Here is a 22,713-nt window from a genome sequence, read left to right on the forward strand (position 1 = left end):
GTTGCCATGGCAGCGTCCGTGCGCGTGGCTGGGCGGAGGGAAGATGGCGGTGACTGGCTGGTTAGAGAGTCTGCGGGCGGCAGAGAAGACAGCTCTGCTGCAGGATGGTAACTCGAGGCGCCCGCGAGCTCTCTCGTCCTCACCACTAGGGTCCAGCCTTCCGCGCTGGTGTCCCCGGGGAAGGGCCTCGGCCGGCAGAGCTGGAAGCGCAGCGGTCGTCTGCCAGGCCAGTTCCCGTATTGGCAGAAGAGGAAATTGAGGCCCAGAGACGACGAGACTGGAACCCACGTCTCTGGGCGCCTCATAGGTTTCCCTACACCATCTCGCCCTGCTCGGAGTTTTGTTGCTGATACATAATAATTCCTTTCCCATTCGTTATCTCATTTGCTAATCACTGATGTGCCAGGATTCTGATAATTTTCTACTCTGTTTTACAGACGAGGAAACAGAAATCCTGGAAAGTTTTAGATCAGACTCAGCTTCCCCAGCGAATCAGTGATACAACTGATCTTAATCTGGGCTCCCATGAACCTCAGTCTGGGGATTCAGTTGCCGGTGGCAGCTTGGTGTCATGAAGAAGAGGGAGACCTGGGTTCTAGTTGGACTCTGCCATTAATCCTAGAGCTGTGCAGCAGGCCACTTTTCTTGTTTGGATCTCGCTTTCCTCATCTGTAAAATGAAGTAGATGGGCCACCACTTACCTCTGAGATCCTTTACAGCTGTATTGTTATGTTTGCAAAGTGAATCTCTAAATGTGCCCTGGTCTTTACGGGAGCTAGAACAAGGACTAAGGACCATGCCTATAAGAGTGGGCACCAGGTATGGAGTTCTGACTTTTTCTTATCATAGAACTAACTGTCCATTGTAGGGCCTCTTGGACTTCAGGGTTCTTTCCTGGACTCACTTGGCAGCCAAAGCAAATTAGGTTTAAATTTCTGAGGCTATAAAGCTAACAGCTGGGGACTCAGTCCCAGGTAGAGGCCAATCAGGGAAGCCTGGAGTTTGTGGAAATTAAAGTCAGCTGCTCATTTGTGCAACGTTTAAGGGAGTCCATACTGTGTGCCAAGTTCTGTACTAGAACAGTTAAAAAAAGACATATTCTCCTAGGAGTGCACAGCATGGTCAGGAAAAGACATGTAAATAAATAATAGTGCATGTTAAGTAGAGGGTGAAATCTTGTATAAAATGCTTTGAGAGCATGAAAGTGGAAATGATCATCTCTTTGGAGGGAGACCTAACAGAAGGGCTGATATTCTGGGTCCTAAGGAATTAAGAGGTGTTTGTGGAGTGGAGAAGGGAATGATATTTAAGGAACAGTGACTCAACATGTAAAGGCTTGGAGGTATGGAAATATACAACTGATTACTCTGGTTACTCAAGGAATAACAAAATGTTTAGTGGTGAGAAATCATTTGCTCAGTCAGTTGTAACAAACCATTATGCTGTGTCAGCTGTGCTACTAGGTGCTAGGATACAAGGGTGAATGAAAGGGTCCCCGCCACTCAAGGAGCAATGAGGGGAAAAGGTGGAAATGGATTGCAGAAAATTGGGGAATTTGCCTTGCAGAAGACTTTGGACATTATCTCACAGGACAATGTTGATTGTTGTTTGTGTGCATGTGAGAGAGAAAGAGAGCGCGCACGCGCATGGATTAAACCCAGGGATGCCCTACCACTGAGCTACATCAACGGCCCTTTTTATTTTGATACAGGTTTTGCTAAGTTGCCCAGGGTGACTTTGAACTCAGGATTCTCCTGAGTAATTGATATCGTAGGCATATGCCACCATGTCTGGCTGTTTTTGTTTTTATTGTGATAAAAAATACATACCATAAAATTTACCATTTTAACTCTTTAAGCCTACAGTTCATTTTAATTAAGTACATTCACACTGTTGTGCAATCATCATCACCATCCATTTCCAGAATTGTTATTTTATTTTTATTTGGTATCAAAGATTGAATTCAGGGGCACTTAACCACTGAGTCCCATCCCCAGCCTTATTTTGTATTTTATTTAGAGACAAGGTCTCACTGAGTTTCTCAGTGCCTTGATAAGTTGCTGAGGCTGGCTTTGAACTCACAATCCTTCTGCCTCAGCCTCCTGAACCACTGGGATTACAGGCATGTGCCACTGAACCCAGCTTCCAGAACTGTTTCATCTTCCTCAAGAAACTCTGTCAGTAAACTCTGTGCTCTCCTCCTCCCCAGCCCCTGGCAGGCACCTTTCTATTTTCTATTTCTGTGAATTTGACTACTCTAGGAAACCAGATGAATGAAATTGTATGATATTTGTCCTTTTATGATTGGCTTATTTCTTATAGCATAATATCTCCAAAGTTCATGTGTTAGAATTTCCTTCCTTTTAAAATGTGAATAATATCCCATTTGTATTTATGCACAACTCACCTCCTCACACACATACATTTTGTTTATTCATGTGTTGAGGGACACTTGGGTTGCTTCTACCTTTTGACTATTGTGAATAATGCTGCTCTGAATATGAATTCAGAGGTATTCAGAGGTGCAAGCCCAGGTATTTGGTCACAGAACAATATTTAAACAAATATTATATCAGCCAAGATTGTGTTAAGTTCTTTTATTATTAGCATCACAAAATGATATTGTTAGGGTTTTTTCCCAAACAACAACAACAACAAAAAACCCCCCACAATATTGAATATATGGGTATGCTTTGTTAAAATGCAGATTTGCCATCTTGGCAGGTATAGGGATGTAAACAGGAACTCTCTGGAAAAATTTTCAATAAATCCCTGGAACAATTTTCAACCTTACAAATATTTAAAGCTGTACAAATTTTTCTGATATAATTATTAGAACTTGGACTTTGGCCTCAAAAGAGTTTAGGTCTGAATCTGTCATTTTCTAGCTTTATGATGTTAGACTAAGTTTCACATCTTTAAGCCTCAATTTTCCTCATCTGTGAAATACAGATAATGGAGATACATAGGATTATTGTGAGAATTAAATTTAATAAAACATGTAAACTGGCTGGTTGATAGTAAGTACCACATTCTGCCAGTACTCGAGGCTGGAGGCAAAGGGGAGAAGATGGCCAGGCCAGGTGCCCTCAGCTGTGCACAGGCAGTACCTTGTGCCCTTCTTCTGATAGGAAAAGACCTGATGTCTCCTATGAACCACCCAAATGGTTAAGAGTGGTGGAACCTAAAAGCCTGATGAGATGCCCTGCAAATTTGGGATTTGAGTTTCCCTGAAATACAAATTTAAAATGACTCAAGGGAACTGTTCCCAGAAGAGTAAATTAGGAAAAAGCCACCTGAGGACTCTTTTGTAATTTTTTGGTACCAGGGATTGAACCCAGGGGTTCTTGACCACTGAGCCACATCCCCAGCCTTTTTTTTTTTTTTTTCAATTATTTTTTAACCTTTATTTTATTATTATTTTTTAATTTCTCTGTGGTGCCATGGATCAAATCCAGTATCTCATGGATGCTAGACAAGCACTTGACCACCAAACCACAACCCTGGCCTCCTCAGCCCTTTTTAAAATATTTTATTTAGAGACAGGGTCTCACTGAATTGCTTAGGGCCTCACTAAGATGCTGAGGCTGGCTTTGAACTCGAGCTCCTCCTGCCTCAGCCAAGCTGGAATTACAGGAGTGCTCCATCATACCTAGCTAGGAATCTTTTTTTAAATTTTTTTTTTTTATTTAGCTGTTGATTGACCTTTATTTATTTACTTATATGTGGTGCTGAGAATCAAACCCAGTGCCTCATACATACTAGGCAAGCACTCTACCAACTGAGCCACAACCCCAGCCCCCTGGCTAGGAATCTTTAAAAAAAAAAAAAAAAAAGTGTAGTTATAGATGGACAGTATGCTTTTTTAAAAAATATTTTTTTCAGTTGTAGATGGACACAATACCTTTATTTTTATGTGGTGTCAGGGATCGAACGCAGTGCCTCACACATGATAGGCAAGCACTCTACCACTGAGCCACGACTCTGGCCAAGTATACCTTTATTTTATTTGTTTATTTTTACGTGGTGCTGAGGATCAAACCCAGTTCCTCACACGTGCCAGGCAAGTATTCTGCCACTGAACTACAGCATCAGTCCCCAGCTAGGATTCTTGTTCTTGAATCTTATATAGTGTACATGCCTACTGAACATTAATGCCCTTTTATTAGTCTTTCTGAGGGCATACCTATATCTGCGTCCTATATGTAAAAAGAAAGAGGAAGTTACACAGTCATCCTTAAGCAAATGCTTATGGTTGTGCTATGTGGGTAGAGAAATTGGGCTGGGAGACTCCGTGGTTGTCAGTGGAGGATGTGTCAATATTTATTCATTCTTTCAGTCACTATTTCGTTGAGCCAGGTACTCTGCTTACTCTCAGGGAAACCACAGGTACAGGGATAAAACTGCTCCTATCCAGTAAAAGAGACAGGCAATAATCAAAGAATCACACACAAGTAGATGTAATATCATAACTGAAGTACCTTGTCAGGGAGCAAATACATGGCAGTTGCCATCATGTGTCTCTGAATGACCTAGAGATGTGTGGTGGAAGAAGGTAGAACAATGGCATGACTGAAGGGAAGTGCTGGGTCAACAACCCCAGCTCAACATCCTGTGTAAGCTTGGTTTTAGAAACTGGGGAGAGAAAGACGTGTGATGACATTCATGTCTGATACTTTTAGGAGTGTTATAATATGTGATAAATGCTCCACTATACATGTGAATACACCATGGGAGGGGGCAGATGAGGAAGTGATTACTTCTGCCAATGAGCTGGAGGTGATAATTGTGGGAGACTTCCCAGTGGAAGTGACATTTGAGCTGGATTTTGAAGGGTGAAGAAGAGTTTCATGGATGGGAAGAATTATGGCATTATTGCTGATAATTGCAAAGAGAAAATTGCAAAGGCATGATCAGAGGAAGAAGCTTCAGAAAGCAAGTGAGCCCCAGGATATGACTTAAAGTAATGGTGGGTGATGGTTGGCAAGGAGTTCCTAGGGGTTCCAGCGGGGTTTCTCATTACTCCCAGGGCTATTGCTGTTCCCAGGCAAGGCCCCTTGCACATCAGCATGAGGCAAGGCAGAGGAAGGCTGTGAGGTAAGGCACTGTCTGCTCTGTGTGTAGGGAGAAGAAAGGTGCACTATTTGTTCCCAGATGGAAAGGAAATGGCTGAAGAATATGATGAGAAGACGAGTGAACTACTTGGTAAGTAACAGGCTTCCATTGGACTTTTTGGAAGGCTTGGGATTGTTCTGAGCACAGGCCAATGCTCCTAGCCTTAGGCTTGAGGGAGTTGCCCAGCATGAAATGTGGAAACTGAGGGAGGGAGTACTCAGGCTTTTGGGGCAAGGTTGTTACTGAAAATAGTTTGGACACTGGAAATGGAGTGGGAGTTTTTTTTGTGTTTTTTTTTTTTTTTTTTTGACCCATAAAGCCCAGCCCCAAGCCCAGCCCCAGCCAGCGAGAAAGATAATTCTAAGCTGGGAGGGGGTATGTAGAGAAACAGTTGGAGAAAAACTTAACAGAGGAGTGGTATTGAAGTGAGCCTTGTAGCCCGTAGTGATAAGGACAGCCTTTCACTGCAGGCTTTTTGATTGCTTGTTGTGTTTTCTGAGCCACCAAGCATCAGAGGCAGTATCACCGTTAAATACGACCCTCATCTTGAAGAATGAACCAAAGGGGGTATGCTTGGTGATTTTGCAGCATTATCATTTTTCGTTCCTACAGATTTTTCCCTCTATGAATAGGCTCATGAATAGGGGTTCCAGTTTGAATTTCTGGGAATTATTTGATTCGTCCACTTTCTATTCCCAGGTACGCACATCAGCCTTAACTGACTTCCCAGAGCTAGGAGGCTGGCTCTGTGACCCAGGGCCTAAGGCTGTCAGCAGTGGGAGTTGGTCTCTTTATTAAGTTCCACCTGAAATGCTAAGACCAATGATGGAATCATGGACTGGGTTATTTTCTTGTCATTATTCTTGACTTTAATTTCTTCCTAGGCCTGATCGACAGGTTGTATTGGTGAGGGAATTTCTTTTTCCCTTTTTCTGACAGCTCATAAATGTTTAGAACCGACAACATGGATTACACTGGTTTGCATTCTCTTGGTCTCTGGTCTTAAAATATGTGCCCTCCGCATGTTCAGTTGCAGAGTGAAGTGTTGATCCCTCCTTATTATGAACTGCTTGGGCTTGGTCCCAATTGGCTTAGTCTGGTGCTATTAAAAATCTTGATGTGTTTAGCATATGACACTGATTCGGAGGAAACCAATACAGTAGTAATATCCTCACAATGTATTGTAATTTATAGTGCTCCCAGGGGGTGACAGCCTTGGAATGCCTAACAGGGGAGAACCTATGAAAGCAGAGGTCACGTGGGCTAACCATCACCATATCCAGGCCAGAGACTGACCGCAACACCTCGCCCCAGCTTCACCCCAGCCCCCAATATCACCCCTCTTTTCCACAAAGAACAAGTAAAGCAGCTATTGTTGCCACAGCTGTGGAAACAAACAAACAAAACCTGGGCTTTTTTGTTGAACTTGGAGATGAAATTGAAATTAAAAAAAAAAAAAAAGTGCAGTTTCCCTCATTTGTAGCATTTGAAGCCCCAGTATCCCACATTTACCTGTTGTTTCTCCTGGTGGCAAGAGAGGACAGACTCTGGCCTCCAAACTCCTTTTTCTTTTTCTTATGTACTTATTTATTGGCAGTACGGGGATTGAACCCAAAGGCTCTCTACCACTGAACTACATTCCCAGTCCTTTTTTATTTTTCATTTTGAGACAGGCTCTTGCTAAATTGCCAATGTTGACCTCAAGCTTGTGATCCTCCTACCTTAGCCTCCTGAGTCACTGGGATTATAGGCCTGACTCAAACTCCTTTTTCTTAAAAGCAGAAATAGAGTAAGACTTTGTTCATGAGAGAGAATACTATTTGACTAAAGTTTTACCTACTAATGACATTAATTCTTGTTGGACACCATGCCAAGTATATTATATGAATGACATCATGTAATTGTCTTCATTAAAACCCTATAACAGGACTGGAGCTGTAGCTCAGTTGGTAGAGTGTTTGCCTAGCATGTGTGAGGCACTGGGTTCGAATCCTCAGCACCACATAAAAATAAATAAATAAAATGAAGGTATTTGTCCATCTACAACTAATATATATATATTATATATGTGTGTGTGTGTGTACATATTTATATGTGTGTATATGTTTACATATATACACACACAAATACACAGTGTGTGTGTGTTACAAAACAAAACTCTATGACAGCTGGGCATGGTGGCACATACCTGTAATCAGAGCAATTTAGGTAGCTGAGGCAGGAGGACTGAAAGACCAGTCTCAGCAACTTAGCAAGGCCCTAAGCAATTTAGTGAGACCTTGTTTCAAAAAATAAAAAGGACTGGGGGATGTGGTTCAGTGATTAAGCACACCTGGGTTCAATCCCCAGTACCCCACACCAATGGAAAAAAGAAAACCCCTATGACATAGGTATCCTCATCCCTATTTTACAGTTGAAAGAACAGACGCTCAAAGAAGTTAAGTACCTTTTTCAGAATCACATTGCTGTTAGGTTTCTGAGTTCTGTCCAATCAAGAGTCCGTGCTTGTTGGGATTGTGATTCAGTGGTAGAGTGCTTGCCTCGCACATGTGAAGCACTGGGTTGGATTCTCGGTATTATATAAATAAATAAAATAAAGATCCATTGACAGCTAAACAATATTTTCTAAAAAATCTGTGCTTTGATGTATAGCAAAGAATATTTAAATCTAACTTTCTTTACTTCCTATTTTCTCTTTCTTTTTTTTTTTTTTAAGAGGTTTTGCTGTTACCCAGGCTAGGCTAGAACTCATAATCTGAGTCTGAGTCTCTCAAATAGCTGGGATTACAGGCATGTGCCCCCATGCCTAGCCTTATTCAATTTTTCTTTCCCAGAATGACCTGAATGGGGACTGATAGGCATGAAGAATCACCCCACTCCAGCCACTGGACCGTAGCCAGAGAACAGTAGATCCATTTCTTATTCTTCTCCCCTAACCCCTACCCAACTGCCCTCACAAAATACTCTTCGTCATCATAGTTGTTGTTGTTATTGTTTTTATTATTTTGAGATGGGGCCTCACTAGTTTGCCCAGGCTGGCCTTGAATTCCTAGGCTCAAGTGATTCTCCTGTCTTAGCCTCCCAAGTACTTGGGACTATAGGAGCATGCCACTGCACCCAGGTTTTATTTTTATTTTATTTTTTAATTTTTTAAAGTGCTGGGGATTGAACCCAGTGCCTCACACATACTAGGCTCTACCACTGAACTACATCCCCAGCCCCAGTCCTTTTATTTTAAGACAGGTCCTTGCTAAATTGCCGAGGCTGCCCCTGAACTTGCAATCCTTGAGTTGCTGAGATGACCGGTGTACACTACCACATCCAGTCCCAGCTGTTAATTTTTAAGAATAAATAATCCTAGGATCTGAGCTGTCTTTTGCTTGTGTATACTATGAAGTAAAATACAGATGTGGTTTTTGTGGCAGTATGCAGAAATAGTTTCCATTTTCCAACTAATTATATAAATTTGGTAATTGGCCAAACTGCTGTTTCTATTCAAAAATCTCAATTTAAAGAGGAAGAATTGCCAATAGGTGTGCATCTGCCTGGGACAAAGTTTCTCTAGTCAGTGTTAATAAGCATGTTAGTGTCATCTTTTTTTCTAATCTCTCGGGGCTATTCATTCCCACCCTGCACAATGAATGCTGTATGTATTCATAGAGGAAAAACTGAAGGGCCCCATAACAATGATCGGAACATCAAACTAGCCCCAGAAAAACACAGCGTGTCCAGGGAAGCAGAGGCTGAAGGGCAGGCCATCCCCTAGCGATTACATTCGGATTACTGCTTAATCTGCTTTGGTATTTGACCGCCAGCCTAACCACCCCAGGCCGCATTTGGAGGATATTGAGCACTTTCATCCCCAGGCACTTCAGCGGCTTTATAAATGACCCACTCGATTCCCTTCAGCCTCCTCAGGGATGGGCCGCGGCAGCTGTTTAATAGCCACAGAGCAATGTTGCAGTGTTTTAGGGCAGAAAAGAAGAATCCTGCATCTAGTTTAAGCTGCAGGGAGTATTTAGGAAAGGGGAATGTAATTATCCACATTGGAAGTGGGCCAGGCTTTGGAGCTTTGGGGAAAGAGGCCTTTAGGACCTCTACTTTCTAGACCACCTGAAAGATCGGGCCTCTTTCAGCAGCCTGGGACATCAGCCTGTTTCCTGCTGACTTAGGAAAAAGTCCCCAGGCATTGCCTCCTTCATATTCCGTGTCAGACCCTTTGCAGGGTCATTGAAAGTCTCCTTCCCAAGGACTGACCCTGGCTCAGTTGGGAAGAGATGACAGCACCCAGGGAGCTGCCTTGCACACACCAGTTTGGGTTTAACGTATAATCAAATCAGAGTGACAGCAGGTAGAAACAGTCTTCTATTGCCGCAGGAGCTGTCCTTGAGTTCAGGAACAAAGACATGGACAAGAAAGATAAGTGTGTATTTGCACGTGTGTACTCATGCCCTTATGTATGAGATAAATAAGGACTTTGCCAAAATAATTTTTGGATCTTATCTCTTAAAGGGTTGAAAAGGAAAACTTTCTTCTGTATTACTTTTTAACAAAGAAGGTAATTTCATAGGTGTTAAAAAAAAAAAAAATGATGAGGCAGCCAAGGGTGCCAAAGCTCCTGTGGCCTGAGTGGCTTTTGAGGTTGGAAAGAGGGAGCGAACAGCAAACTTTTCCTCCTTATGAAGCTTTCTGTGGGGGCTGGGGATGTGGCTCAAGTGGTAGTGTGCTCACCTGGCATGTGAGGCACTGGGTTCGATTCTCAGCACCACATTAAAAAAAAAAAAAAAAAGATATTGTGTCCACCTAAAACTAAAAAGTAAAATATTAAAAAAAAAAAAAGCTTTCTGTGGAGGGTTGGGGTTCTGGCTCAGTGGTAGAGGGCTCGTGTGAGGCCCTTGGTTCAATCCTCAGCACCACATAAAAATAAATAAGTAAAATAAAGGTTTTTGTGTCCAACTACAGCTAAAAAATAAATATTAAAAAAAAAAGCTTTCTATGAAAAACCCAGCATTCTTTGGAGTAGAAGAGTGCACAGGAATTCAAAGGGTGGTTATTGCCTTTCCCAGGCCACACTGGTAGTGAAATGGACATCAAATTTGACATGGCCCATGATTACAGGGGCATCTCACTTCTCCAGCCGCAGGTAGTCAGACATTCCTCATATTTACTTTTTCAGATAATTGAAGTTTAGCCTTTAAAGACCAATGTGTCTGTATATATATATACACACACATAGTGGCGCACACCTGAAATTCCAGATATTTGGGAGGCTAAGGTAGGAAGATCACAAGTTCGGTACTAGTTTGAACAACTTAGCAAGACTATGTCTCAAAAAAATAAAAAGGATTGGGGATGTAATGAGCTCAGTAGTAGAGTGCTTGCCTACCATGTCTGAAACTCTCTCTCTTTTTTTTTTTTTTTTTTTGGTATCAGGGATTGAACCCAGAGGCATTCAACCACTGAGCCATATCCCCAGTCCTATTTTGTATTTTATTTAGAGACAGGGTCTCACTGAGTTGCTTAGCACCTTGCTTTTGCTGAGGCTGTCTTTGAACTCGTGATCCTCCTGCCTCAGCCTCCTGAGCCACTGGGATTACAGGTGTGCACCACCATGCCCTGCTTGAAACTTGAGTCAATCCCCAATACTGCCAAAACTAAAGTTACTTAAAGAACTATCACAAGGGCTAGGGATGTGGCTCAGTGGTTGAGTGCCTCTGAGTTAAATCCCTTGGTACCCCCCCCCCCAAAAAAAAAAAGGAAAGAAATATCACAAAATGCTTATATCACAAACACTTATTGAATACTTCTGGGCTGCAGTTTAACCTTTTATTAATGATTCAGATTCTGAATTTGGGATTAGGAGACCTGAATTTTAACTGTGGCTTTTGCAAAGTGGTCTGTCTGTTACTCAATAGACTCTTGTCTCCTGGAAAGAAATGGCAAGAGACGAAGGTGAGCAGGCACAGAAGAAATGTTTCCCATTTTAAAAATATATGCATAAACAACAACAACAATAAAGACATAGCCGGGTGCAGTAATGTGCATCTGTAGTCCCACTGACTTGGTAGGCTAAGGAATTTAAGACCAGCTTCAGCAACTTATGGAGATCCTTAGCAACTTAGCAAGACCCTGTCTCATAATGAAAAATAAAAAGGACTAGGGATGTAACTCAGTCATAAAGCATATTAGGGTTTAGTCCCTAGGATAAATAAACAAGCAAACATACAGTTATTGGACTAGATACTTTCTAAAATAACTTTCACCCATAAGATCTGTGGTGGTCATGTTCTGTTATATAGAGATACCATCAAGGACTAAGGGTGCTTGTTTGCCCTGACACTAAATGGTCCCAAGTGCTGTTCTAGTTCTGCACTTCCATGTAAGATGTCCTTTGATAGTGTTGTCAGTATGCCTGAGAACAAAATTTCTTGCCTTATTCTATACATAGTTTTTTTGTTTGTTTGTTTGTTTTTTGTTGTGTGTGTGTATGTGTGAGACTAAGAATCAAACCCTGGACTGAACATGGTGGCTCATGCCTGTAATCCCAGTGGCTCAGGAGGTTGATCACAAGTTCAAAGCCAGGCTTAGCAATTCAGTGAGACCCTGAGCAACTTAGCAAGACCCTGTCTCAAAAAATAAAAAATGCAGGGCTGGGGCTGTAGCTCAGTGGCAGAACACTGCCTTGCATGTGTGAGGTGCTGGGGTTTGATCCTCAGCACCACATAAAAATAAATAAAATAAAGGCATGCTGTCCACCTATAACTACAAAAAAAATTTAAAAATAAAGAGGCTGGAATTGTGGCTTAGTGGTAAAGTGCTTGCCTTACATGTATGAGGCACTGGGTTTGATCCTCAGCACCACATAAAAATAAATAAAATAAAGGCATGCTGTCCATCTATAAGTACAAAAAAATTAAAAAATAAAGAGGCTGGAATTGTGGCTTAGTGGTAAAGTGCTGCTTTACATGTATGAGGCACTGGGTTTGATCATCAGCACCACATAAAAATAAATAAAGGTATTGTGTCCATCTACAGCTAAAAATATTTAAAAATAAAAAAAAAAAAAAAGGCTGGGGACGTGGCCCAGTGGTTAAGTAACCCTGGGTTCAATGCCTGGTATTAAAAAAAAAAAAAAAAATTCAAACTCTGGGCCTCATATATGCTATGCACCAGCTATATCCCTATACTTTTTAAATTTTATTTTGTATTTTATATTTTTTGTTTTATTTTGAGACAGGGTCTTGCTTCTTGCCAGCTTGCCCAGGCTGGCCTCAAACTTGGAATCTTCCTGTTTCAGCCTTCCAGCTAGCGGGAATTACAGGTATAAGCCACAGTGCCCAGCACACAGCATTTTATATGTAGCTTGAGTAAGGATTTAGGAATAATCTTTCTGATAGTGTGGAGCAGGATACAAGGGTCTTGTCATAATAAGCTATTTTTTGGAAGTATTTGTCACTCCTGAGTTTTCAGTTGTGATAGAGGCCCCCCAGAAGGCTGGCTTACAATTAAGTGAAATATTATAGTGAATATATCTGGATATACTCCTGGTCACAGTCCATTCACTTAAGAAAGTATCTGTGGGGGGAAAAAGTTGTCTATTAAGCACATTTCCAAGTTTTATTCTTCCTTATTAATTTTCATTATAAACTTGGAAATGTGTTTCTAGGGAGAACTTTTGTCCCTAAGATGTAATAAAATCATACACAGCATGCAGCAGACCTTATAAAAGCACATATTCAATGGAAAACCTTAATTTTACAGCATGCTTTTGTGTTCTGTTCACATGCTTTCCTTATAGCAGTGAGGGTGTGTGGGTTGGCATAGCTGCTCAGGTCTAAAGGTAAACCATCCACTTGCCTGATGCTGAGGATCAGACTAGAGCCATGACCTCTCCTGCTGGGAAAAAGGAGCCTGCACTTGGAAACAACGGCAGCAGCACTCCAGGCACTTCGAGTTGTTCCACTCCCTGCAGTGGCTGCAGAAGGCAGCTGCTGGTCTTGAGCAGTAACTGTGTTGTTCTGGCTGGAGGACACCCTGAGATGGCAGACCCAGGGATCCCAAATACAGTAGGCAGGAAATGGGATTATGCCTCCAAAAAGGTAGTTCCACTGCACCACAGCAGTCCCTAGGACAGGGCTGAGAGGAGTTTCTGAAAATCCTAGCAGGGATTTCTAGATAATGTCCATTGAACTAGTTTCCATAATATATATCCTTAAAAAAAAGGTGTGGGGGGCTGGGATTGTAACTCAGTGGTTGAGCACTTGCCTAGCACAGGTGAGGCACTGGCTTTGATCCTCAGCATAAAAATAAATAAATGAAATAAAGGTATTGTGTTCATCTACAACTAAAAATTATTTTTAAAAAAATTTGTACAAATAGCTGGGTTGTAAAGCAAGAAAAAATAGAGATGGTTATTTGCATTATAAACTTGCAAATATAAAATTCCATTTTGCAAAAACACATTAGATCTTCTATAAATAGTGCATTTAAAATACAGTGTGTGCCTCAGATTTTGTTTGTTTTGCAGTGCTGGGGATTAAACATGGTACTTTGTTCTTATGAGACGAGCTCTGCCACTGAACTAGCCTGATAATATAGTTTTTTATAAGCCAGGTATACCTGAAATGAGTGAATTTCTTTTTTTTTATATTTACTTTTTAGTTGTAGTTGGACACAATACCTTTATTTTAATTTATTTATTCTTATGTGGTGCAGAGGATCAAACTTAGGGCCTTGCACGTGCTAGGTGAGTGCTGTACTGTTGAGCCACAATCCCAGCCCCATGAAATGAATGAATTTCTATATCTGAACTTTCTGAATCATGAGACAAAATTACCAAATAGCTTTCACTCTCTTCATTCATTTTTCCTTTGCATTTTTTTTGGGGGGGGGTGTGAGGATACTGGCGATTGAGCCCAAAGGAGCTTTATCACTGAGCCACATCTTCAGACCTTTTTTACTTTAAGACAGGGTTTCACTGAGTTGCTAAGGATGGTCTTGAACTTTTGACCTTCTTGCCTCGGCCTCCTGAACCTCTAGGATTATGGGCGTGTACTACCATACTGGCTCCCTTGCATTTTTTAGAGGCAGGGAAATGCATCTAAACTTCCTTTTGGGGATCCAAATTTTCCTAAATCCAGAAATCACCATTTTCAACTCTCAGTGTCCTCCTTGTACTTGAGTGTTTCTTGACTCCTAGGCTTCTAGAACTTCATGCCAATTCCTTTTGTCTGTGCACCCATGAATTGGGCTTTGTAGGTTGTATAATACTGAAATGCTCCACTGAGGTTTCACAGGTTGTGTGATCCCTGCTCAGTTGAACAATGCCCAGTTAAATGCTCTACTTCTATCCTGTTTATTTTGGGAACTAACGTGATGTCAGCGATTCAGCAGGAAAGAGCAGTGACCCTTTCTTCCCTGTGATCCTATTGCTTGCTTCTGTCCCCAGTGAGAAAGTGGCGAGTGAAAAGTGCGCTGGGAGCCTTGAGCCAGTGGCAGCTTGAAGTGGGAGAGCCAGCACTCCCAGGAGCAGGAAGCCTGGGGCCCGAGCTCATCAAGGAAAGCAATGCCAATGTATGTCTGTCTGTCCAAGTGTCTTATGGAGGTTGGGAGGGTCTCTGACCCTGAGGGCAGAGACTTTGAATTGTTCTTGAGTTGAATTTGCCTTCTGCAGCCTATCTTCATGCGTAAGGACACAAAGACGAGTTTCCAGTGGCGGATTCGAAACCTCCCCTACCCTAAGGATGTCTATAGCGTTGGTGTGGCCCAGAAGGAGCGCTGCATTGTTGTCAGAACAACCAACAAGAAGTGAGTTGCGTGTGAGCACCTATCTGCTTGTACTTGAGCAGAGGCAGGGTGGGGGCATGTCCCAGAGTGTTGCTTACTCCAAAGCCAGAGCACCCTCCTTCCTCCAGTTCTGAGGGAGGAAAGCAGACCCAACAAAAAACCCAGGGTACTGAAAGTGAAGGGCTTCCCCTGGGCAGGAGCAGCTTGAATAATGTAATCAGTTCCCTCAGGGAGGGGAACTTGAACATGTGCCTAGTATGGTACCTGGCACATATTAGGGCTCAGTAAATATTTGTTGAGTGAATAAAGGAATGAGGGAATCACTTATGATTTCACTTCTGCTATAAGGTTAATTATGACCTTGACCTCATTGCTGGATCCAGTCCATGGGGAACTTGACCTGGTGACATCACTTTTGGAGCTGGCAGGGAGCCATGGTCTGGAACTGTCTGAGGTAGCAGTTAAAGGACTTTAAAATACTGGACTGGGCAGCAGTAACCCTAATTCCTCCTTGGACTAAGGGACAGTGGACAGATGCTTTGGCCTTTTGGAAGTCCCTGGCATTCTGTTTCAATAGGGGTGCTCAACTTCCCTTTATGGTCCACTGGTGGGGGGAGGCCAACTTGGGGGGGTGTTGAAAGGACAGAAGGTGACCCAGATGCATTTTCAAGATGATCACATTTGGGTTTATGGAGCTCTGACTGACCATTGGAGAAGAAAAGAGCCCTGGAGTGAATCAGTCTTGACCTGAACCAGAGGGATTAGAGTATGGGGGTGTCAATTCCCATGAAATAGATTGGGGTGTCAAGATGGCAGGTTTCTTGCTTCATACTTGTGCCCAATATGCCTCATAGGCTGCTGAACCTAACTAGAGGTGCTTCTACCCATCTTCTGCTTACATGCATTTGGGAGGCCCCAGCTCTTTGTCCATCTCCTTAGCTGGTGTGGTGCCAGCCTCTCCTTGTGTCTTCCTCAGGTCCATAAGGCCCACAGGGAAGCAAGGCAACTCCCAGGCTCCTCCAGTGCAGCCCTCCTCTTATGACACCCATACCCCATCATTTTGTCAGGGTTAAGAGGACAGGGGAAGGGGTGGAGATGAATGAATTAATTTCAGGATTATTGCTGTACATGCAGCCAGCAGCCCCTGCAGTGGGCCTTGTCTATAAATATAAAGTCATAATAATAAGGGTTTGCGTTTATAAAGCACATTGAAGCCCTCAGATAAAAGGCAGTTTATTTCCGTTATTGCTCTCATCATTAACAGGAGTCAGTGCCTAAAGTGGAATTTAGCAATTTCAGACAACAGAGAAATTGCCTGTAGGAAAACAAACTCCGTACTTCAGCAAGCATTCCCTGGCGTAAGAGGCCCTGGGTCCAAACTGGGAACAAAAGTGCTTCTGATAGCACTTGAATCTGCAGCTTAGCACTTTGTGGAGCTGGCTGCTGCCTCCTTTTTGTCCCCCAGAGGTCACTGTCGAATACAGATATCATGCAGAAATGTGATTACAAGAGTGAGAGTAGACAGGCTAGCTAGCTCACCAAAAATTCATCTGCTGGTAGATCCTTTGGGCCCCATCTCCTGCGTGCATCCAGCCATAGGTGGCGCTATTGGCCAGGAGCTCCATGGCTAGAGACCCATTCAGTGCCCAAGGAGAGGAAGTCATTTTTGAAGCACTGGGGGAGGCCAGGTATGATTAGAGTGGTGCCAGGGAAGATGGGGTTCCCACAAAGGAGAGAGGAGCATTTTGGTGCCCACTTCAGAGCCAACATGGAGACTTTGGTCCAGGGTCTCATCCTGGCTCAGCCCCACCCCTCTACAGATCCTCTGTTAAGAGGTAGCTGGAAGGCCCCCTGAACTCTTAACTAGATCTTTCCTGAGTCTGGTGGAATTTTCACTTTCTACCTGTGGTAATGTGTCGTATACTTGTATTCCCACTCATTAAACAAAACTTAACACTATTCCTTTGAGCAGTGTTAATGTCTTCAGGACACTTTAAAAATTTGTTTTCTGGTCTTCATGTCATCCAGAGATAGGCAGGATGCATATTTTTATCCTAATGTTATATGTTAATAATTATGTAAATGTTAAGTATATGGTCAGCCATATACAAACTCTCTCTTCCTTGCCAGAAGGAGAGCTAGCACCCTCATTTGGTGCCCAGGCTTCTGCAGTCTCTACCACACAGTGGCATTCTTCTCTGAGTCAACTTATCTTCACCTGGAGGTTCTGTGCCTACCCCATTCTCATATTATAGAATGTGATTCCTGACCAAAGCCAGACAAGAATTGCTTTGTCCATATCTGCCTTGTCTCTGAAGAACTGGGTTGGCCACTTTGCTTTAGAGAATTGATTCTAGTGTATTGTGTCCTTGGCCTCAAGTACTAATGAGGCATAAGTCAGGCAGAGAAGAAAGTGCTTTTCTAGGACCCCTGTATGTATCTTCTGGTCTTGATAAGAATGTTTGTGTAGAAAGAAGATTTCTGGCTTCATCCTAGAAGCTGGCAGTTGTAAGTGGCATGAGCCAGGGTACTAGAGTAGGGAGATATTGGCTTAAGTCTGATCTCTTACTGTAGCATTTGGGCAAGGGTTCCTTCTGAATCAGAGGAACATGCTTATACCTGCCTCACAGATTGTTTGGGGAATTTGATGATATCAGATACATATGAGAACCTAGTACAATGGCTGGCCTGAAGCAAGTTCTGAACAATTCTTTGGAAACTAATCTGAAGAGAGCTTGGCTTATTGGACATCAATGATCACCATGGCAGGTGTAAATAAGCATCATGTATTATAGAAGAAAAGGATCTTATGGCCAGATAAGTTTAGGTCAGTTTGGATTCAACAGGCTTCAATTCATTAGGACTCTGAGGGTCCTGCCAGCGTGTATGTGCACATGCATTATGACTTTCCAACAAGAGATGCTAGGCGTGGCTTCAGTTTTCCCAAAGCCTTGGGTTTTAGGAAGATTTCCTGCTGCTGGGAGGGAATGACTGAAGGCTTCTCTGGATACTTCTGCCAAGCCAACGTGCAGGGTAGAGGTGTGTGGGGCCCATGAGACTGTCCACATAGCCCTCCTCTGGTCTCAGCCCTCCTCCAAGAGCTTTCTCTCGCTGAGGGCCCAACCTCTTGTGCCCCCCTATTCAATTCAAGGGAGAATGGGGGTGAGAAAGGGCTGGAAATTGGGGAGGGAATACAGTAGTGAGATGGAGGCAGTAGGCCATTTCTGAAATAACCAAAATGAAGGAGTTGTCGATTTGGCACAAGGAGAAGAGAGGTTCAGAGTTAGTCCATTTTGGGCCCTTTGACAATGACTTAAAGTTCATCTATTGTAGCTCCTTGATTTTAGGAAGGAATTTAGAGCGAGAAACTGAGGCCCAGAAGTTAAGTGCCCTGCCCAGGGTCATAAAACAGAGCTAGAAGACCTACTGCAAGCCTACTGTTTCATCTAAATTTTGACATTCAGAAAGGATGAACCCTAATGTATTGGAGAGAGTACCCAGGAGACGTGCAGGGTAGTTGAATCTGGGGATAGAGAACCTGTTACTAAACACCCCCGCCCTTCCACCCAGTATCTGCCCCATCCTTGGACAAATGTAGGGAATCTAGACCAGGTGATCTATTATTTGATGAGAATGTGGAGATGGAGGGGTTAGGAGATTGGGGGAATGCCCTTATAATAAGGGCTTTGTGACTTGAGCAACATACCTAACTTTGCTGTGCTCAGTTCTATAAAAGATGATATAGAAATAACCAACCTGAGAGGGTTTTGTTGGTTTTTTGTACTGGGGTTTGAACCCAGAAGTGTTCTTCTGAGCTATATCCCCAGTCCTTTTTGAAATTTTCAGTCAGGGTCTTACTAAGTTGCCCAGGTTGGCCTGGAACTTGCTTGCCTCAGGCCTTCCGAGTTGCTGAGATTGAGGGCAATCACCACTGTGTCCAGATCTTTAGAGGGCTGTTTTGAGGATTAAATGTGTTTAAAACCAAAGCTACATACCATTTCAGGACTAGGGGTACGGATTGAGGTAGAGCGCATGTGCAAGACCCTGGGTTCATCCCAGGGAGGGGGGTGCAGGGAAGGAGGAAGGAAGGAAAATAAGTCGTTGTTCATTGCCTGGTTGCTACTGAGAACAGTGATGGAGGTAGGGATGGAGAAAGTGGGGCATGCCAGGATGCTGGGGAATTGCCCTGCTATAAATATCTTTAGCTTTTAGCATTAACAAGCAAGGTCTACACAGGTAAGCCTGTTTCTTCTTCGTCCTTAAATCACCAGCACACAGCTCAAGGCCTAGGACACAGTTGATGTCCAGTAAATGTGTGCTGCATGTCTGTAGCTGCCTGAGGCTAAGCATTCTGACTTTTCCAGAAGCACAGTGGGTCCCTCTCTTATCCAGGTGCTAATGAGAAAGTCAAGTGCAGTCCCTGTCCTGGCAAATCCCAAGCCTGGGTGAACAGAGATAGGAGGGTGCCAGCTGGCCCTGAGGAAAGAAAGCAGATATCCCTATTCTCTCCAGCACTGGCTGTCAGGAGCCTCCTGGGAGAAGTTGTTTAACCTCACCAATAAATTAAATCCATTACTGTAAGACTCAAAACAAAGCTGAGCCTCAGGGTCTGTGCCCAGCCTTCTAGCCTTATAGTAGGAGTAGGACAAGGAATGGGAACAAACTATGCACCTCAAGTTCCCTCTGATGCTGATGTTGCTGTTGGGACCAAGCTTCAGGATTCATTTTCCTTCCCACTGGCCTAGCCTGGGGAATGGGGGGGGTGGTGAGGAGCACTGGTTTGGCTTTTTGTGTATATTTGCAGGGAAGATGTTAACACTTCCTAACAAGCCTTTGTGTTCACCTAATCTCTGCTGTTTAACCTTTGACTCCCCCCTATTATCAGTGTCTGCCACCTTTGCTGGCCAGACCAAGGGCCTCAGGAAGAGCCCTCAGCTGGGAAGAGGATGTGGAGAGCATTCCTTTGCTGGTTGCAGGCAGATGGATCGCCTTTCCCTGGGGCAGAGCTTTGGAAAAGAAAGCAACTTGTGGTGCCATTAGGATCCCCCAACCCCCACTCCTTTTGAACTGTCAGCCTTTAAGTAAACATTCTTTTCCTGCCATGGGTCCTCGCACCTTGGTGGGGAGTGGGGAACCTGGGAGGAGGGGGCCCTGGAGCCTTGCTAAACTGAGGGATTTGGGCAGGGAGGACAGGGCAGAAGTGCTGCATTGATGTCAACTGAGTCCCCAGGGCATCAGGGCTTTTGAAGTGGACTCAGGGTAGCTGTCACCACAAGGACCAGGCCCCTCTGAAGTATTAAAAACCGGTCTTTTGCAGGCCCCTCACTTGAGTTTGTTTGTACCTGCCTGAGGTGTTTCCCTTCCCAGCCCACACAGCCTCTGCAGCAGAGTGGTGCTTTGCCCAGCTGACAGGTCTGGCAGCCCCTGGCCAGGGCCCAGGCCACATTTCCACCAAGGAAATGCCAAATAGACCTATTAGAGATGAGATGGCCTTTCTTCATTCTCTGGCATAATAAGTATTGGAACAGGCGCAAGGAACTTTCCTCTAACCCTGACTCCACTGACAACTAGCTGGAAAAGCAGCAAGCTGTTTCATCTTTGAGCGGGATTTCTTCTTTAGCGAAGGGGGCAAATTCCCTGAAGTTCAGTCATACACATTACAGGCTTGATTTTCTTTCTTTCTTTTTAAACTAAAAGGGATCATTAATCTCTGCCTGGCACCTGCAGACAACAGGCACCATGTATGGTGTGAAAATGGAGGGGTGGGGTCTCAAGGCCAGCAAGGTTGAAAGTCCAGAACTGGAGATGGTTTGTCATCGCAGCGAGCTTTTTCCTTGTAAACACACTTCTCTGACTTACAAGTAGTGTCAGGCTAACAAGGCCTTGAAAGGCCCCCAAAGAGGAAAAGGTACCTGGGGTCTTCAGTGGAAATACCATGTAAATGGCAACTGTGGGCCCCAGCTTTGGGGGATGGCCTTAGATGTCCTTATTGTCCATTGTAGGACATGTGTCCCATTTTCTGGTGTGCCTACGAGGTTTGGAGTGCAGAGGAGTCCCAAGCTGCCTGAGCTGTGTGTGTGTGTTCCAGGAGGCTTCTGCCTGTCTTGGGAGTCTTATTTCTGCAACATGAGTCATACAGGCCCTTGGTCTAATCATGGAATTAGGACTAGTTCTGGTCTTCTTTCTTTGGATTGGACATAAGGTGGGGCATACTTTTCTTTCCAGTGCCAGTGAGCTCAAAAATCATGCCATTCTAACTGGTAAGAATCCTTCCTCCCTTCCAGCTTTGTGGAAAGTGGGTAAGAACTATAGAGAAGCCTGGTGCCCAACTGTTGGGGTTGCCTTGCTAGGTGCCACAATGGCCTCTTGGTGTCCCTACAGGTACTACAAGAAGTTCTCCATTCCTGACCTAGACAGATACCAGCTACCTCTGGATGATTCCTTGCTGAGCTTTGCTCATGCCAACTGCACCCTGATAATCTCTGTAAGATTTACCCAGACTTCTTGGCCACTATATTTGGGGAGAGGTTCCTCTTTCCCTGCCCATTTCCTATTCCCTAGGAGTCCCTGCTAGGGATTGGGTGTCTCCATTTCAGCCCGGGGAGAGGAGGGTCACACAGTTCACAACTAGAAGAGGGCAAAGGATGATGAAGGAAGTGGTAGAAACCTCAGAACTTTGGTTCTGGCTTAAGGTCTGCTCCTACCCAGCCACATGACCTGAGTAAATAATTTGACCCCCTGACATCTCAAGTTCCTTATATACATAAGGGCACAGAGGGGCCCAAGTGTGGGTATGGAAGGAGGGAGATAGTAACTGAATTATGTCCTCTTCCTGGATCTGTTCACAGTATCAGAAGCCAAAGGAGATCATGGTGGCTGAGTCAGAGCTACAAAAGGAGCTAAAGAAGGTAAAGACGGCCCACAGTGATGGGGACTGTAAGACCCAGTAGCTGGTCCCCGGCTTTGTTCCTCTGGCATGGAGGATACTATCTGACTTCCAGGCTTGGGCCTTTCCGGCATGAGGCAACCTCCTCTCTCCTTGGAGCTACCTACAGTCTATAGGAACTGGTCCAGGTGTTATGCCAAACTCCTGTTCATGGTCTTGTTTCCTGAGTAAAGTCATTCTGAGTTATTGCAGATGGACTGTCGTTTTGTCCACCTCTGTAGGCTGCCTGCCTCTGGGCCCCACTGCTCTCCCTACAGAGGGTGCTGGTGTGGCATTCCCTTCTCTATCCTGGGAACCTAAAAGGAGAAGAGCTTAAGAGCCCGTGACTTCAGTAGGGCAGGGTGTCTCCCCAACCTGTCTTCATAAACTCAGAGGGAATCTGGGCTGGTAGGCCCCTGTTCTAGCTTGGTTTGTAGGAGTGGCCCAGAAGAGCAGAGCCCAGTGGCATATGCCTGCAATCTCAACTACTTGGGAAGCCGAGACAGGAGTATCATAAGTTTGAGGCCAGCCTGGACAACAGACCCTGTCTCAAAAAGTGGTGGGGATGTAACTCAGTGTTAGAACACCTCTGGGTTCAATCCTCAGTTCCATCACAACAAAAAAGTAGTAGCTTAGTAGTTTATAAGAAACTTCCTAAGGTAGATGTAGGCAAGGGGGAAGTTTTAAAAATGCAGAAACCTTGAAAATAGAGCATAGGATGTTATGACATTGTGGGTGAAAAGCCAAAATAAGGGTCACAGTGTTGCTATGTGTTGAGGTAGGGTGAAAGAAGGGTCACCACAGGTGACAACAGCTTTATGCCCCAGCATCTTAAAGTCCTTCCACAGTCCTCCCTTGAGGCTAGACGGGCAGGTGGTCGGTGGGAG

At 44.0% G+C, this 22,713-nt stretch overlaps 1 protein-coding gene across 4 annotated transcripts; it reads left to right on the forward strand.

The window, feature by feature from the left end:
• Positions 1–22,038, forward strand: Dpcd (deleted in primary ciliary dyskinesia homolog (mouse)). Of its 4 annotated transcripts, XM_058581248.1 has the most exons (7): positions 7–107; positions 5,125–5,205; positions 12,353–12,436; positions 14,564–14,688; positions 14,789–14,922; positions 21,283–21,385; positions 21,750–22,038. In XM_058581248.1, the coding sequence occupies exons 1-7, from the start codon at positions 44–46 to the stop codon at positions 21,849–21,851; spliced, it is 693 nt and encodes a 230-aa protein (XP_058437231.1). In that variant the 5' UTR covers positions 7–43; the 3' UTR covers positions 21,852–22,038. The 4 variants fall into 4 exon arrangements, with proteins under 4 accessions (XP_046306459.1, XP_058437231.1, XP_046306458.1 ...); XM_046450502.1 differs by lacking the exon at positions 12,353–12,436; XM_046450503.2 differs by lacking the exons at positions 5,125–5,205; positions 12,353–12,436 and having other exon boundaries at positions 1–107.
• The last annotated feature ends 675 nt before the right edge of the window (positions 22,039–22,713 follow it).

Source organism: Marmota monax, unplaced genomic scaffold, assembly GCF_021218885.2.
Source record: "Marmota monax isolate L192 unplaced genomic scaffold, Marmota_monax_Labrador192_F-V1.1 WCK01_AAM20220418_F8-fsc00004, whole genome shotgun sequence".
Taxonomy (NCBI): domain Eukaryota; kingdom Metazoa; phylum Chordata; class Mammalia; order Rodentia; family Sciuridae; genus Marmota; species Marmota monax.

Coding starts and splice junctions, on each gene's coding strand:
- Dpcd (XM_058581248.1), top strand. CDS start 44: ATGGCGGTGACTGGCTGGTTAGAGAGTCTGCGGGCGGCAGAGAAGACA. Junction 14,923..21,282: donor GTCAGAACAACCAACAAGAA/GTGAGTTGCGTG, acceptor GTGTCCCTACAG/GTACTACAAGAAGTTCTCCA. Junction 21,386..21,749: donor ACTGCACCCTGATAATCTCT/GTAAGATTTACC, acceptor ATCTGTTCACAG/TATCAGAAGCCAAAGGAGAT.